General features: G+C 38.1%; 1 protein-coding gene across 1 annotated transcript in view; it reads right to left on the reverse strand.

Annotated features, from left to right (window-relative positions):
- The window catches only part of Lrrk2 (leucine rich repeat kinase 2), a 126,877-nt gene that overhangs the window by 4,516 nt on the left and 104,560 nt on the right, over positions 1-17,801 (reverse strand). Inside the window, exons 41-47 of the mRNA XM_050131376.1 lie at positions 15,462-15,632; positions 14,155-14,255; positions 10,029-10,223; positions 8,711-8,904; positions 7,169-7,241; positions 5,344-5,528; positions 889-1,041 (exon numbers count right to left, since the gene is read on the reverse strand). Of these exons, the coding sequence (XP_049987333.1) occupies positions 889-1,041; positions 5,344-5,528; positions 7,169-7,241; positions 8,711-8,904; positions 10,029-10,223; positions 14,155-14,255; positions 15,462-15,632 (1,072 nt within the window). The remainder of the gene's footprint in view (positions 1-888; positions 1,042-5,343; positions 5,529-7,168; positions 7,242-8,710; positions 8,905-10,028; positions 10,224-14,154; positions 14,256-15,461; positions 15,633-17,801) is intronic.

Raw genomic sequence — 17,801 nt, forward strand, 5'->3', positions numbered from 1 at the left:
TAGTGCATGCCTTTAATCCAGCACTTGGGAGGCAAAGACAGATGCAAGCAGATCTCTGTGAGTTTGAAGCCAGCCTGGTCTACAGAGTGAGTTCCAGGACAGGCTCCAATGCTACACAAAGATACCCTGTCTTGAAAACACAATGTATATATAATACACACACACACACACACACACACACACACACACATATATATATATATATAATGTATATATATTCACTGATTTTCCCCCTTCACTAACTGATGAAATCTGCTAGGCAGAACTGTCACCCCTCTGAACTTGTCTCCTGAAGCTCTAGAGGGAAATAATAAGTCAGACAAGACTGAAGCAGAGTGAGCAGACGTGGGTTTGGCAGTGAGTGGTTCTGCTTCTCGACACTGACTTGTGGACCACGTCTGCCAACTCCCCTCCTCTCAATTTGCATTCCATCCCTCCATGCAAATCCAGGAGGTCTGCACCCACATCGCCCCTTATTTTGTGGCTTTTTCTTTACAGTGCAACATCCTTGCACCGCTAACTTAATTATAAAGAATACTATTTGATACTGTGTCACCGATCTCTAGACAGCAGCACATGTGGTATTTTTGCATTTATTTTTTATTTTTATTCATTCTTTTTCATCTAGTACATCCTGACCATAGCCTAGCTTTTCATTAGAGGCTATTCTACATAATTTCATGAAGAGATAACAGTTTTCCTTCCTTGCCCGCCTAGTTTCCCAAAAGTCAATATGAAGAAAACTAAATTACATGCTAACAAGGAACTAACAACTTCCTCATTTTTAAAAACTTCTCCTTGAGGACAGAAATGAAGAAAAAGGAGCCACAATTCCTTTCTCTCCCCTCTCACTTACAGAAACAGGGGTAAAGTAAGCAATGCATTTACTTTAAGAAGTGCACGCAGTCAATCAATTCACAGAGCTTCTCCGTTTTCTTGTCCCACACCTCCACCACGGGGCTGTTCTTCTTGGCAATAAAGAGAGCCGCGTCCACTGCCACCGCTATGATGTTAGAATCGCTGAAAGCTGCGTACGAAAAGCTAGGGGGAGAAAGGCGAAAAGTATACAGAGGTTAGCACTGTTTTCAAAATCAAACAGCACTGCTGTGGGTATCTCTTGCCCTCCCTTAGCCATTTGGATGGCTTTGCTCTTCGGCTAACTGACGCTGTCTGTACTTGATTGCAGAATAAAGATGACAACTCACGTTCATTTCTGGGCTGACTTTGAAGTTTAGGTCTATCTGACTCTGTATGGAATTTTATGCTATCTCATAAATTCTAAAGGAAATATAGTCTCTGTAAATTTTAGACATTTCTTTTTTTATTATTTTTATTTTTAAATTTTATTTTCATCCCAACCGCAGTTCTCCCTCCCACTCTTCCCCCCACCCACCGCCTCGCCTAGAGAAATGGCTCGGAAGTTAAGAGCACTGACTGCTCTTCCAGAGGTCCTGAGTTCAATTCCCAACATGGTGGTTCACGACCATCTATAACAAAATCTGATGCCCTCTTCTGGTGTATAGATAATTTTACACATTTTAGCATAATCCTTGTTGCCATGTGTGCTGGGAAAAATAATAATTAGCCATTTGTAGATAGAATTAAAAAGACATGGAAATAAATTATAAGTAGCAATGGCTCCAAAACTAAAAGAAGCCTTTAGACTTATAAACGTAAGTCAATCAAATACGTAGAAAAACCTTCCAGATAGATTCAAGTGAATACAATATTTACCGAGCTTTAAGGTTCAGAAATTTGCTACTTATCCTCTTTGAAAATAGCAAGCAAATTCAAATATTTGTCTTGTAACCATAGACATTGGCGTCACATATAGCTTACAAACAGACTGGGGAACTGCAGGCTCCATCTGCGTGGCAAGATCCACGCTCATTTTTGAGCTTTCACCTAAATGTCAGCTTCTCTGGAACTGGTCCCTGACCTCGGGGAAAGCACAGGCCAGCTGTTTCCTTTCCCGCTACCAACATAACTGGTTCTCTGCAGTCTCGATTAAGGTCTTACTTAGCGTGTCTCTCACACTAGACTTTCACCACCACGTCCTATACACCCACAGCAGCACAGCGTATTCACAAACAGCCTAGTGTCTAAACTGTGCTAGGCCATTTGTTATGTGAGTGGGCAGAAGGAGAAAACAACAAAGAGTCAACTATCAGGGTAAAGGGACATCTGGGGAAAAGGGGAAACACTTCCAGTTTAAAACCAACTTGAGAGGACTATATGAAAATGTCATGGGAATTTAACAATCATCATTATTTCTTATAAAAGGCAAGGTTTTTTTCTTTTTCCTATTTTCCAGTACTTTATCGTAGATGAAGGTGTCATCTCCTGTCAGAGAGCCATTGTTTTCAGTGGCTTTGCTGTGGTGTTTGCTGTATCTAATGAAAATAGTTCCATCAGCATGAACATTTACACAGGGTGTTAGCAGTAGAAAGCTGTTTTGTATGGCATCTTGTTTGATCCTCAACCATAAATTTACAGACCCACAGGCATAATCTAGTGATAGAGAAGCTGCCTAGCATTCACAAGGCCCCATGTTCTGTCCTAAAATAAAAATGAATTTATAAAAATGGATAAATCTCAATGCCTAGAAATACAAAACCAAAGCCTTGCAAATGGTAAATGATTTACCTCCGGCCACTTGATGGGCACGCTGCAGAATCAAAACATAAAAGAAGTCCCATAGGCCCTAAAAAGTAGACATCTTTCGGTACTAAATATGCCTTTCAGTCAACGAAGGCAGCACTAGCTAAAAAGGTCCTGACGAGGAGGTTGTCTCTGACCTCTGTGTAGGGGGCAGAGGCCAGCACAGCAGTCAATACTCTTTTGATATGGAAACTGTGTACCTGTGCTCATAATGGTGATTCTCCCTGGGAAAGTGAAGCCCTGGGGGAGGCTTAACTTCATGGGTGCTTCCCAGTAAAACAACCCCACAAGGTACCTGGGAGAGGATTATCATCATGGGTGTTTCTCAGTATGGCATCCAGACAAAGTACCTAGGGGAGGCTTATCTCCCTGGGTGTTTTCCAATACGTAAAGCATCCATACAAGACACCCATGATGGCATCAAATGCCTTATAAACACTTGCATGCCTCTAATTCTAAAACATTTACAGATTGCGAAGATTTATAAAAGTAAAAATTAAAGAAAAATGAGTCTATCCAAATGTAATATACTGTAGTACATCTTAACACTGATTGTATTTTGGAATCATCTCATATCTTTACAAAAGAAGGCATTGACAATGAAGTCAGAATTGTCTTAGTTGTCCTGATTTCATAGATACAAAGCATGAGACTGACTTAGCTGCATAGCAGGTCATGGGGGATCACTGTGAACTATGGGATTAAGATATTACATTAAAAACAATAGGGTAAACGCTGTGAAGAAAAATGCCAGGAGCAGTGAAGCTCACATAGAAGACAGCTAACTACCTGTGAAGAAGCAGGGTTGTCACATAGGAGTAGCATTTGAATTGAAGCAGACAGAACAAGAGCTCAGCAGGTATGCAGATGGAGATCAAACATGTGAACAGGCTCAAATGTGCCGGGAAGTTTGTCATCGAGAATGGAAGTGAATTCCCTTTCATCAAAGCGCACAGGCAGTTGTAGATGGTGAATCCGGAGAGCTGAGCTAAACTAAACTATGAATAGGGCACAGTGGGAAGCCTCTGAATACTTTTCAGCAGGAGAACCTGGCTTCTATTTGCAAGGGTTTTGTTTCCAATGTAGGGACAGATCAGAGAACAAAGTCTGGCCAGAAGCTGAGAACTGGATAGAAACCTGCGACTGTTAACATGGCCCTAGACATCCTGGGCCATGATCGCAACAGAGAAGCTCCAGGGTGTGTGGGACAACTGGGAAAGCCGAGTCACCATGAGAGTAAAGGACAATGTTATCACGAGTTATCCCCAGTTTCGATACTAAAAACCAGACAGACACACAAAATTTAGCAAATCATTTGAAGGAAAGATGTGTGAGCAAATGCTGATAGCTATCATAATCACAGCTAATGTATCTGAGAGCTTACCAGGTACTAAGTATTACATTAACATCCTTACACTAATTTTGTTTAACCTTCCAAACATCCCTTTGGGATGAAGAATTGGACAGTATTCAAGTAGGAGTGAAATAGATACTGATGTTATTATTTCAGTTAACAAAACTGATAGGTTATTATTTAAATAACTGCAGAACCAATTTCTGACTTGCACTTTGTACTTTTGCCTCATCCAACCCTACCTATCCTCTTACTGAGGAAAACCATAAACAAAACATAGATTTGGTTAAAATCCAAAGTAAAATGGAAACTATTCAATGGATCCTGCTGGACAGCTCAGGGTACTCAGCTGCAGACTGGCGTACCAAAGAACCCAACCGTACCTTAAAGTTCAGTGTGTAGAGGAAGTGCCCATGCCCTTCCCCAACCCAAGGTGAACCGTGGATGGGCTCAGTCTTGTGTAGGCTCCTATGAGGTTGTGACTGCATTGCACTGTCTGGTCCTTGCTCAGAGACCAGCATCTCATCGTCCTTCTGCCTACCTTCCAGGATTTTACATCCTTTCTACCACTGTTCAGCTATGACCCCTGAGTGTAAATGTCTCATTTAGGACTCAGAACTCGACCATCACTTATTCTCCAAATCCCGTGGTCACACAGATGTTCCTGGTTAAACTCTGTGGGTCTCAAATATATACATATGTGTGTCTCAAATACATACATATATGTATATATGTATATATCTCACATATATAGATATATACATATATATATGAAGGGAGGGAAATTACTATTTGATAGGGGAATTAATAGAGGTGAGAGGGAAAAAGTATGAGGTGACAGTAACCAGAATGTACTTTACACATATATAAAACAGATGAAAAACATAAAAAATTTAAAAATATACTAGTTCAAAGTTTATATATTTTTATTCTTGCTTGACATTGGTGTCACTAACTTGGTCATAATTTTGATAAAGAATTATTATTATCTAGATATTATTATCCTTAAAATATAAGTTTTCTATAATTGACACAAAATAAGTATAATTAACTATATAAAATCCACAGCTTTAGTTAAATAGACATTGATTGGCTCCTAATTTCAATTTTTTAATTTGACAATAATTAATATAGTAATGCTACTGTAATAACTAGAATTTGATAAATTTTCTACCAAGAATGTTTCATCTTATAATAGACAAATACTGCATTTCAAATAATATTTAGCATCAATGTGGTCTATGAGTGGTTTTATTAATATGATTCTAAAGAAAAAAAAACATCATGACTAAATGGCAAATTGGTTGAACAGAATAGACATAACTTACAGCTGGTTGGTTCTTGTCTCTATGAGTTTCTGAAAGGTGAAATCACTGGAAAATGAGAAGATCTTTGTGCCACACCCTCCCCAGGTGATGTGCCTTTCGGATGAGTTCATGGACACACTCAAGCACATTAGGGGCGTACTGACATCGCCTATGCGTAGTGTCTTCAAGGGGGCAGCTCCTTTACACTGCAGAGAGTAAGAGAGCAGACTCAGTGTGCGGTGTGATGCTGGGTAACTTTTCACTGTACAGAAGTGCTTTCCCTTTTAAATGATTAGGGATGTTAAAATTAGAATTCAGGCAGATGCAGAGACACACAGCTAAGCACTGGGCTAAGCTCCCAGGGTTCAGTTGAAGGGAGGAGGAAGGTATTCTATGAGCAAAGGGATCGAGATCATGATGGGGGGAAATCCACAGAGACAGCTGACCCAAGTTAGTGGGAGCTCATGGACTTTGGACTGACTTAGCTGGAGAACCTGCATAGGTCCGAACTAGTCACTCTAATGTAGGTGACAGTTGTGTGGCTTGGGCAGTCTGTGGGGCCACTGGCAATGGGACCAGGATTTATCCCTAGTTCATGAACTTGCATTTTGGAGTTCATGAACTGTGCATTCCCTGTGGAAGGATACCTTACTCATCCCAGGAGGGAGGGGCTTGGTCCTAGCTCAACTTGATATGTCAGACATTGTTGACTCTCCAGGGGAGGCCTTACCTTTTCTGAGGAGTGACTGGGGAATTGGGTGGGGGAGGAAGGTAAGGGAGGAGTAGGAAAGGAGGGGAGGGAGGGGAAACTGTGGTTGGTATTCACATGTAAAATTAAAAAGAAACTTTAAAATAAACAATTTAAAATATAAATTCAGACACATTTTTCAAAGTTTCTACCAAGACAGAGTTCAGATAAACTTCATTCAAATTGTGATCCTCCTGGTCACCCTCTTCCCTAGGCAAAGACTGTTCAGGAAACAGCCGGTTCACCAGACAGGCAACTGTTTTTCATTAGATCAGTGGTTCTCAGCCTTACTAATGCTGTGACATTGTAATGGAGTTCCTCATGGTATGGTGACCCCCCAACCATAAAATTACTTCATCGCTACTTCATAACTTTAATTTTGCTACTGCTATGAATCATAATTTAGATATCTGATGTATGACCCTAAAGGTTTCACAGCCCACAGGTTGAGAACCACTGCTTTAGATACTGAAACATAGGTGCAGAGAGGTAGAAGCTGACTGCATAGATGGAACCATAATGAACTGCTGAAGGAATAGATTCTGTGATGACTAAATGAGTCTCAGGAAGAAGAGGTTGAGTGACGTCTTCAGTGTTGCGGAAAAAGTGGTTGGTATACCTGATGTTTTTCATGTGGGAGGAGGAGCAGGGAGCGGGAGGGAGGGGAGTCAAGCTGGGGAATGGACCCAAGGCATCCTGAATGGACATTGTGTTCTCTACAGAGCATCGCCTCCAGTTGCCACCCAGCAAGTCAAACTTCAATGTCTGTTTTTTTTTTTTTTTCCTGGAATGCTTTGTATAAGAGAGATCTACTTCATGCAATTCTACTTCATACAAATTGAATTATCTCCACTCCTTTTGTTTCAAAAAAGATTTTGTTTCTTGTTACCTTCAGTTCATGCCTGTAAATCATTTACTCGAGCAGCAAGTTGTTGTTTTTAAGGATCTAATATATGCTAAAATGCATGGATCAATACATAGATAACAGGTGGAATGTATGATATTGGTTATCAGGGATCTGATAATTACATAGAGGAGAAACACATAAAACCAAGCCTTTAAAAATACACTCTAATATAAAATGTATTCAACATTTACCTTAATGGTGTTATCTTCAAATATCACTAGATTACCATCAGCGGTTCCCACCAAAAGAAAATTACTTTGCTTGCTGGAATGAGAAAAGTTGAACTTGTTACAACTAACATTGTTTTGAGTACCCTGACTTTAAATTCTTCCATCTTGACTAAACTTGAGATGGGTCCCCTTCAGCCTCTGCTCCTTGAAGCAGTGATTATTTGATCATTACAATACACAGGCCATCTCTGCTTTTTTTCAAGCAGAAATTCCTGCCCTGCCTTGGGTCAGTTTGTCAGCATCAGAAAGCCTTTTCCAATGACCAAGGAGCCCTCCTCTTAACATGCAATAAAAATAGAGATGTGTGTGCATTTGCCAGTCTCCAGGAGAGTGTAGGGACCTACTTTCAGTAAGGAATATTAGCAAAGACAGATGATGAGCTCATAAGAGCATCTTGCCACACCCTACAATATCCTTCAATGTTTTCCACAACTATAACCCATCCCTGAGCCTAAAGCTCTTCCACCTTTGCTCCACGTGAACTGAGTTTGATATCTTTCTCCTACTATGATAGCTTCATTAAAGAAAAGTCTTCTTTGCCTTTTGAACTCAACCCAACGAAATTTTTCTTTAACACTATTCAAATTATTTCAACTCCAAAATTCACTGTGCAGCTCACACTTCAGTCCCCCAAACTCCATATTTTTCATTATTTTTTCTAGTGTTGACTTAAACAAAAGAAACATCAAATATAAAGACTCCTGGAAATTAAATCCTGTTCTCTATAATACAGCTCCCAATGAATACTTATGCATATATATTCTGCCATTTAGGTATATCGATTATGGTCTGTTCACAGCTCACTGGTGGAGCAATTGCCTAAGCACTTAAATCTTTGGGACATGATCCCTATAAAGGACAAAAAAAAAACTAAGTGATTTGTAAGCTATATTAACAGCTTACAAGTATATTAAATTTACTGAAGTTCCATTTCAGCATGGGGAGTGTGGGGCACACAGGCACCATGGTGTAGGTATGGAAGGCAAAGGAAAACTTGCAGAACTCAGTTCTCTCCTTCCACCATGTAGATCCCAGGTAGTGAACGCACAACTTCTGAGCTGACAGTGATTATTAAACTGTATACATACAATTTTAGCGTTTATAAACACTTTAGATTATTTTGCAAAGCAGTGGTTAGATTACTGCTGTTTCAATGTTGCCCATACTAAGTTGGTGCTATATTGATGTCTGCATTCGAGGAAAAAAAATTGAAATTCAGTTTTGAAGAAACACCGGCACACATACCCAGACAGGCTGAGCAGAGGGGAAGTAATGGGGTAGCCACAGCTGAGCATGAAAAATACTTGATGCATTTTTACCTGCCTCAGCTAAATCTGTATGTAGAAAAATCACCATTATCATCCAGGTCCCTCAGGATTCTCAAAAAGATAAGCAAGTCAATGGCAAGCAGCTTAAGTCAAGCAGTCATTGCAGGTGCAATCATTTTGCCAATGATTAAAGCACCTGACAATATAATTTCCTTCAATTAATTGACAACCGTACCTCTGCTTGGCGAAGGAATTGCAATACAAGCAAGTAACAGAGTCAGTCATCTTTTCAAGGGTGTGCCTCTTTGTCTCGTCTTCAGCATTGATGACCAGGAGATCCCCAGACTGTGTGCCGCACACCACCCAGCTCTCTTTCTCAGCAGGGAGATGCACCAAAGCCAGACACAATATTCTACTATCAGTAACTTCCTGTTAAGAAAAGAAAGTAAAATCAAGGCGAGGTGGCCTTACTTTAAGTTACCAGATCTTATATAGAATGAAAATATCCTGTAATTTATGTACTTAAATCTGGTTACCCTTGTGCACTTACTTTTATAATCAATGACTATTTTATTTACTTTTTAACAATAGTTAATATATCTAGTAAAGATTTTTCCTACCTCGTTGCAAAATGCATCTGAATCTGAAATTAAAAACTGAAAATATTTTTTTCCAAAACAATTCTTATTTCATCAAGATCAAATGAAAAGATTTTTTAACCTTGAGCATAATTTTTAGCAAACTATTTCAAGGCAATAGTCAAAATATCAAGTTACTTTTTAACTCTATAAATTTATCTATTTTGTAAGAGTCTTTTGCTCATTCCTCTACTACTGGGTGTGTTGACTGCCAACAGACCCAAGAAAGTGTGATTACACAGCCCCACTTCTAAGCAGACAGTTGTGAATGCCCAACTGACATAGGAGAACGAATGTCTCATCTTACATGTAGATACCATGGGACTGTTTAGTGACTAGTGTGTAGCACTTGATGATCTTATGACCTCTGTTGTGTAGACAGATACCCAAAGTCCACCCTTTTGTGTGCACACTCAGTGAACACCTGGCCTCTGTGTAAGGGCACCTGATGACAACCTGATCTCTTATGTAGGGACACCTGATAGCAGCCTGGCATTTGTATGTGGACACTACAACACCTGGCCTTTTGTGTATAGGCACTGTGCTGGTCAAACTCTAGAGCCCTTGAGAGAAGAGACTGAGGCTCAGCTTCCCCAGGAACCTTATCTTCTATTCCGAGTTACTTATTCTGTTTCAGCTTCCTTTACCTCCTGCCAAACTTGTCATTCCTTAATTCATAAGAACAAGAAGGCTGTTTTAGGCTCTGTTTCCAGAGATCCTGACCTGACAAATATATTATACACACACACACACACACACACACACACACACACACGTACTCACTTGTTCCAAAGAAAAGTTAATTGAAACACTTCTACATTGACACTTATTTTATTTCTTCCAAAGTGATTTTTAACTGATACAGTCTTTAAGTTATTTTGAAAGATTTCTAATTTAGAGAGAATTTATATTTACCTCATAGCTGTATCTTTCCGTGTTTAAGTCAAAGAAGGACAGCTGCCCCTTTTCAGTGTTCCCACAGCCCAACCAGAGAGTTGCACTCTTGCTATTGGGAATTGTAGCAACCATGCATTCAACAACAATGTTCTTCGGTATTAAAATGTGCAGCATGAGACAAATTAATTCAGGCGAATTCAAAATGTCAAAGACCTAAGAAAGTTTAAAAACGACAAAAGAGCATTCGTCAAGTTAGCATTTCTTCCTTAATGATCAAATGTGGCCTAAAGCTGTGTCAAGTAAAACCGGTGGTTTTTGTTGAACACTAACTAATCTGGATCCTTAAGTACAGCGGTCCAAATTACATACAAAAGCACATTTAAAAACAAGCAAAAAAAAAAGAGTCTTTGTATACTGTGCACAATATATTCTCATTGTATATGTGCCATGGTATTTTTTTAACATACAGTGTTCAAAAGTGTCAAGAACCAAACTTGTATACTCAATTCTATATGCCAGAGACATCAGTTGGGGAATTAATTGGGAGGGAAAAAGTCAAGCCAGAAACAAAGTAGTACAACTTCTGTCAGCTGAAGGAAGTGAAAGTTCAGTATTTGTTAACAATTGAGAAAACGTCTCTGGAGCCCACATTTAAGTTTTGCATCAAGCACTAGACATTGGGTAACCAGTGAGTGCAATGTAAGCTAACAGAACAATCATTTTCACAGTATTAATTCTACTGATCCAGAAGCATGGGAGATATTCCCATTTTCTGGTGTCTTCTTCCATATCTTCAAGTTTTTATTATATAGGTATCTAACTTGCTTAGTTAGAGTTATTTCAAGATATTTTAGTTTTTGAGGCAATTGTGAAAATTTTCTTGATTTTTTTTTTCTGAGTTTGTCGTTTGTATACAGGAAAGCTTCTGATTCTGTAGATAAATTTTATAATCCTATTATTCAATCAGCTATAGATATTTCCCATTGAAATCCTTAGGGACTTTTATATATAGCATTGTATCATATGCAAATAAGTATACTTTGACTTCTTCTTTAGCTGTTTAAATCTCCTTCTATTTCTGGAATAATTTACAGAGCACTGATATTAGCTCATTTTTGAAAGTCTAGTATAATCCTGCACTGAATCCATCTGATCTTGGACAATTTTTGTTTCAGAAATTTTGAATTGTTATTTCTAATTCACTAGTGGTTACAGGCCTGTTTAAATTGTTCATTTCATATTGATTTAAATACAGTAGGTTGTACATACCAAGAAATACTTTCATTTCTTTTAAGCTTACTACTTTGGTGGAGTACAAATTTTTTAAGTATGTGCTTAGGATTCTCTGAATTTTCACAATGTTTGTTTTAATGCCTCTCTCTTTGTATGTAATTTTTATTAATTTGACATTTTTCTCCATCTTTTGGTTAATTTAGCAAAAATTTGTCAATCTTGTTCATTTTCCCAAAGAAGCAATTCTTCATTGATTCTTAGTATCATTATCTTTGTTTCTAGTTCATTGATTTCAGCCCTGAGTTTGATTATTTCTTTATCTCTGCTCTTTTTAGATATTATTTCTTCCTGTCATTATGTTAGACCCATTAAGTAGATCCATTAAGATGGTTCCTATCAGTTGGGCAGTGGTGGCACATGCATTAATCCCAGCAACTGGTAGTCAGAGGGAGATGGATCTCTGAGAGTTTGAGGCCAGCCTGATCTACAAGAGCTAGTTCCAGAACAGGCTCCAAAGCTACAGAGAAACCCTGCCTCGAAAAATAAAAATGTTTTAAAAAAATGTGGCTTCTGTTTTCTAATACAACCTGTTAATCTGTGTCTTTTTACTGGGAAAATTTAGACTATTAATATTGAGAGCAGTGCTTATTAATCTTCACTGTGATGTTGTGGTATAGCCTCCTAATGCTTCTGGGATTATTCATTCATTGTATTGTCTGGGATGAAGTTAATCTCTTCAGGCTGAATTTTTCTTTTTAGCACCTTCTGTAAATCTGGGTTGTTTAAATTTGTTCTTAATATAAAATGCTTTTTATTTCCCTGTCAATTGTGGTTAATAGTTTTGTGGGTATAGAAGCCTGGGTTGGCATCTTTGATCTTTTAAGGCTTGTAGAATATCTAGTCAGGATCTTCTAACTTTCAGAGTCTCCACTGAGATGTCAAGTATCATTCCAATCAGTTTGACTTAAACTGTGATTTGGCCTTTTTCCTTAAAAACTTTTATATATTTTCTTTGTTCTGTATATTAGGTTTTTTTTTTTTTTACTATTGTGTGTTGCGCAGAGTTTCTTATCCATTCCTGTCTTTTTAGTATTCTGTATGCTTCTAGTACATATCTAGTTTGGAAAAATTGTCTTCTATATCTTTTTAAAAATATTTCTGTGCTTTTGAACTGGGTTTACTTTCCTTCCTCTATCCCTATTATTCATCATTTTGATCTTTTGACAATGTCCAAGATTTCCTGAATGTCTTGTACCTGAATTTTTAAAAATTCAGCAGTTTTTTTTAAAATCTATTGGTAAATCTTATTTCTCGGACTTTTATTTGACATCCTTACTTTTTCATTTCCAGTTTTAATTTAGTTTGGGTTTTCTTTAGATATTTTACTTGTTTGTTGAATTCTATGTTCATTTCTTGAATTATTTTTTATTGTTTCATCTGCTAGTATCTCACAGTGTTCAACGAGATATTTAGTCATGTGTAAGGTCCTTGAACATAGATGTAATTGATATTTTGAAGTCTTTATTTAACACTTCAGCTGAACTGCTTTTTTCAGGGCCTAACACAACAGAGTTGCTGGCCTCTGGAAGAGGCATATTGTTTTAGTTTTCATGTTTGTTTATTTGTCTTTTGTGCTGGGATCTAGGCATCTGGAGTCAGGATGTTTGAGATAATTTTTGCTGTATATATCTTGTCTCATCTTTTTTTTGGGTGAGCGTTCCATTCTTTGGTTACTGTTGCCTAATCTTAGCCTTAACCCACTTCGGTGGCTGTGGGGTACCCAGATTCTAGCCAAGTCTGCTGACTGTGGGTACTTCCTCATAGAGGGCTGCTCTGAAAGTCTGTGAGAAGTCACCAAAGAAGAATTCTGGACTATAAAGAAAGGATGAGCAAGGCAGTTGGAGGAGAATTAAGGGGACCCTGGCACTAAGAAGCAAGCACCAAGGACATGGGGTGGGGTGGGGGGGGGTGCAGCATGTGCCCCTCAGGCAAGCTGCAGCAGGACCTAGCTTAAGTTTGGAGAGATCAGAATGGAAGATAGGAAGGAGGATAAGGCTCCCTGTCTGAATCCCGGGCTAGTGTGGCAGTTTAGGTCCCTGATAGAAGTTCTATGACAAAGAACTGGAGACAGGCTAAAAGAAAAGGCTGACTGGCTTGCTAGGAAGAGCTAGGAAACCCCTGGTTCCTAGGCGAGAGGCCAACTCCCTAGGAGACTGAAGTGAGCTAAGACCTTAACTTAAAAATAAAGTCATAGGTAAATATTTTTTGTAACTTTGTGGGAAAGAATCCCTTAAAATGTGACTTGAAAAGAAACAAATGTTACAAGAAGATGCTAAAGATGTCCTTATTAAAATGGAGGCATTATGGTCATGAAGATACCTTAAGAGAAAAAACAAAGCAAGCCTCATACAGTCAAAAGAAAATTTTACTCAAGAGATACAAGAAAGAATAACATATATGAAAAATGTCTTTCTCCCACACAATTTGTAGGCAGATAAATGAATAGAACAATGGGTTCAACAATGAACAGACATTTCATAAAAGAATACAATATACTATATATATAATATATACATACATGTGTGTAACTGTACATATCAGAAATGATGGATATATATACAAATATGTATACATGTATCTGTATATATCAGCAATGATAGTGGTTCTTGGGATGTTGGGGTTACAGTGTGTACCAGAAAGGAAGAGACTATAGAAATTATACTTTTATAATTAGTATGATATATTAATATATAACATTATATTTAATATATACAACATAACTATTTTAACTATATATATGTTAATTCATGTGTTTGAGTATATATTTGAAGATTATATGCATATGTATGTAAGTGTACACAAATATATAATATTTGATACAAAATACTAAAATTGTTTAACATGAATGTACCTGAGCAGAAGTGGGCCTTTCTTGAGGATTTTCTTTCAAACACTTTTTAATCAACTTCTCAACCATAGGCCATGGGGCACAGCCATATTCTTTAACTGGATCTGAAACATAAAGAAGATCATTCAGGCACACTAAATAAATCAAAAGGTATGTGTTTACTATCAACACAGATGTGTTCGAACAAGGCAGTAGGAACTCTGATCTCCACAATTCTGTATTTACTATGACATAGTCGGTTTTGTTAACTTCACCTTAGTAGAGCTGTCACAAATGAGAGTTTCATGCCTGGTACCCACCAGGTAGGAGGTAGAAAGAAGGGTGATATGAAATTCAGTGCTACACAGCAAGATGAAGGTCCAGTCATGGTTATATGAGATCATCTCATCCTCTCCCCAAAGCAGACAAACAAGAGCTGTCTTGACATTTTATGATATAAAAGGAGATACAAATGCCATGGGTGTAAATAAAATAAAGACCCTTTCATTTGCTGTTTGTACATAAGTAGACTTGGAAACACCTTTACTCATATAATAAATGGCAGGCCTTTTTAGCTCATGTCTCCACAGTTGGTTTGAGTGTGTGCATTTAACTTTTCCTCCAGGAATGCCATTCCTCATGCGGATGCAGCACAGAGACCAGGGCATTCGCACAGGGAAGCTAACAGGTAGGATAAGGTAGATGGCCAAGCAGCATCTGAATTTGGTTAGAAAATAATGTTTCCTTTTTCCAGAGTTCCCAAAGGGCAACCAATTCCATAGCGCCCATTGCAACTCTGAGTGTACACTCAGAAGCTTATCTTGGAGGAGAAGGAAGTATTAGAAACAGCTCATAATTCTGTAGTAGGAGATGAAATAAGATTCAAGAATAGATGACAGGTCATAGAATTTCTTGGAGCCATTCAAAATGAGGTTTCTCTCATTAAATACTCAGTTACCAATTTCATTAATATTTATGGAAAGAAATCATAAATATTTAAAAATTTCTTCATGAATATGAATTATTTTGCTTCAAAGAAATGAGAACATCTCCGACTACCATGAAATCCCACAATCATTATCAGAACTACAGGTCACAAGCCTGATTCTAATGCTAATTTTCCTTTCCCAGGTCCTCCCAACATAGTTCCCAACATACCAACACTCATTCTGGATTTATTTAAGCCTAAAGTAGCTATCATTTTCATGTGACCTTTATCATTTTATCACAAAATTGAAGATTATATTTTCATTAAGCAAAAATCATCAAACTGTGAATGAGAACGCTGGCACTGAGGAAAAAGTCTTCCTTGCAGATAAAACAGAACTTACCTGGCAATTTCCCTTGTATTGCTAATTCATCAAACTCATTTGGAAACCTCAAGCCCTCTATGATTCTACCCCCAGTTGTCCAAATGTCGTAAAGCAGTAAGCCGAAAGAATAAACATCAGCCTGTTGGTTATAAATGACATTTCCTCTGGCAACCTCAGGTGCCCGGAACCCTGAAAAGAAACAGATAGAGCAATAAATATGCCCAACGCCAGTGCCCACACTTGGGCCAGTTGCTAAGAAACGGGCCAAGGGGATGAGCTCTGTGTCAGGCTATGTTGTTGCTGCAGCGAGACACCTGGGAAAAGTCAGGAAGTGGACCTGTCCAGGTGTCATGCCACCCCTGGTCTTCAAGGGCAGATCTTGTGATCTTTACTATAAAATTTTAAAATTCTACTAAGACATCTTAGTCATAAAAGATTATTTTGAAGGATAACATAGGTAAACATTGAATAATAAATTATTAAGTAGAGACTAGCAATCAAAGAATAAAACCTCACAGGGAAACAAAAAGCCTTTATCATTTTTTTCTCTTTGCTTAATACAACTGTTACCAGCAAAGAGATTTATACAGAAAGAGGTGTATGGGGTTAAAGGGTACTTTCTAGGCTCAAAGTCACTTTAACACCTCTTAAATCCAGTGGTTTCATTAATTCCAGAAATGAGGATTCCATTTCACCTTATGAATTTAAAAACTACATTTTTATTTTTTTTAAAAAGGGGCCAGAGCCCAGCAGCAGAGCTTTTTCCAGCTTGCAGGATACAGCAGAACGCAAGAGACCCTGGATTTTATCATTGATACCACAAAATCAATTAATTGGTCTGTTCATTAAGACAAATCAAAGTTTGTTCAGGCCTATGCTGAAAATTCTGTGTGTGTGTGTGTGTGTGTATAAGTGTGTATAAATAAAAAAAAAAAGTATGTATGTATATGTATATATATATATATATATATGTATATAAAAATGTATATGTGTGTATATATATATAAAATATATATGTGAGAGTATATATATATATATATATGTGTATATATATATGTATATATAAAATATATATGTATATGTATATATGAATATATGTGTATGTATATATATGTGTGTTTGTGTGTGTGTGTTTCTTTTCTGCCCTTCCTCTGTCTTTTGGCGCAGGGTCTCTCACTAAGCTTGCTGTTTCAGCTGGGCAGACATGTCAGTCTCCTTCTTTTCCAGTGCTGGGTCTATAGATGCCCCAAACAAAGCATTTTTCTATTGTTATGTTTGAATATGGATTGTCCCTCAAAGTTTTGTAACTTGACAGTCAGGTCCTCAATGCAGCAGTGTTTAGGAATAAATGGACCGGGGGGGGGGGAGCTTCTACCTCAATGGATTAATGTTTTGATGAGTTTATATTAATATATAAATATTAATGTATTTATATTAGAACTGATTGTTGGAAAGTGGTGGAATCTACAGGAGGTAAGGCATCAGTGGAAGAAATCAGTCACTCAGTGTTTATCCTGCCTCCAACCTCTCTTATTCCCACCATCACTCCCAACCCCACTGCTTCCTGGCTGCCAAGAGGCAAGCAGCCTCCTCTGACTGTTAAGCCTTTTGTTTAACTTCAGCCCAAATCAGTGGAGTCAGTGAAACTTCCACCACTGGAAGACAAAGAACTTCCTCCTGGATATAGATTTTCTAAGAAATTTTACTACAATGAGCAAATGCTAGCTTCTGTATCTATCTGTGTAACCATAACAGCATAGTCACACCCTAAGTCAAACAAATGGGATGCAATTCGGCATCCTAAACACATACTAATAAGGTCTGCATACTATGATATAATGTTAACGAAATCGCAGTAGCTCTAATGCAAATCCTTCAATTACATGTTGCAGATACTCTCTGGAACACTTCATTTGACTGTGCATGGATCATCAGTAGACAGACTTTCCAAACAGCACACACCTGGAAAATCGATACACTCCATTCTTCTTTCATTAAGTTTACTTTATTAATTTGTGTTGTGGGGTGGGGGAGGGCATACGCATACCATGGTATGCACGAGGAAGTCAGAGAATGACTCATACTTCTCTGTTTCCACCCTATGACTTTCAGGAATCAAACCCAGGCCTTCAGGCTTAGTGGCAAGGACCTGAACCCACCGAGCCCTCTCACAGGCCCCTGCACCATATGCTTTCTTAAACCCACAGATACAAAGTCAAGGGTACTCAAAATCACAAGCTACCTACATAGCTCATACACTAACACACTTACAAACTGAGAATTTAAAAGAAATTTGGGTGGCTCTTTTCAATGTTTTCCAATTGTCACTATTCACTCGGTCCACTAATTGGATATCTA

The sequence above is a fragment of the Alexandromys fortis genome, unplaced genomic scaffold, assembly GCF_014885135.2.
Source record: "Alexandromys fortis isolate MF-2015 unplaced genomic scaffold, M_Fortis_MF-2015_v1.1 scaffold_28, whole genome shotgun sequence".
Classification (NCBI taxonomy): domain Eukaryota; kingdom Metazoa; phylum Chordata; class Mammalia; order Rodentia; family Cricetidae; genus Alexandromys; species Alexandromys fortis.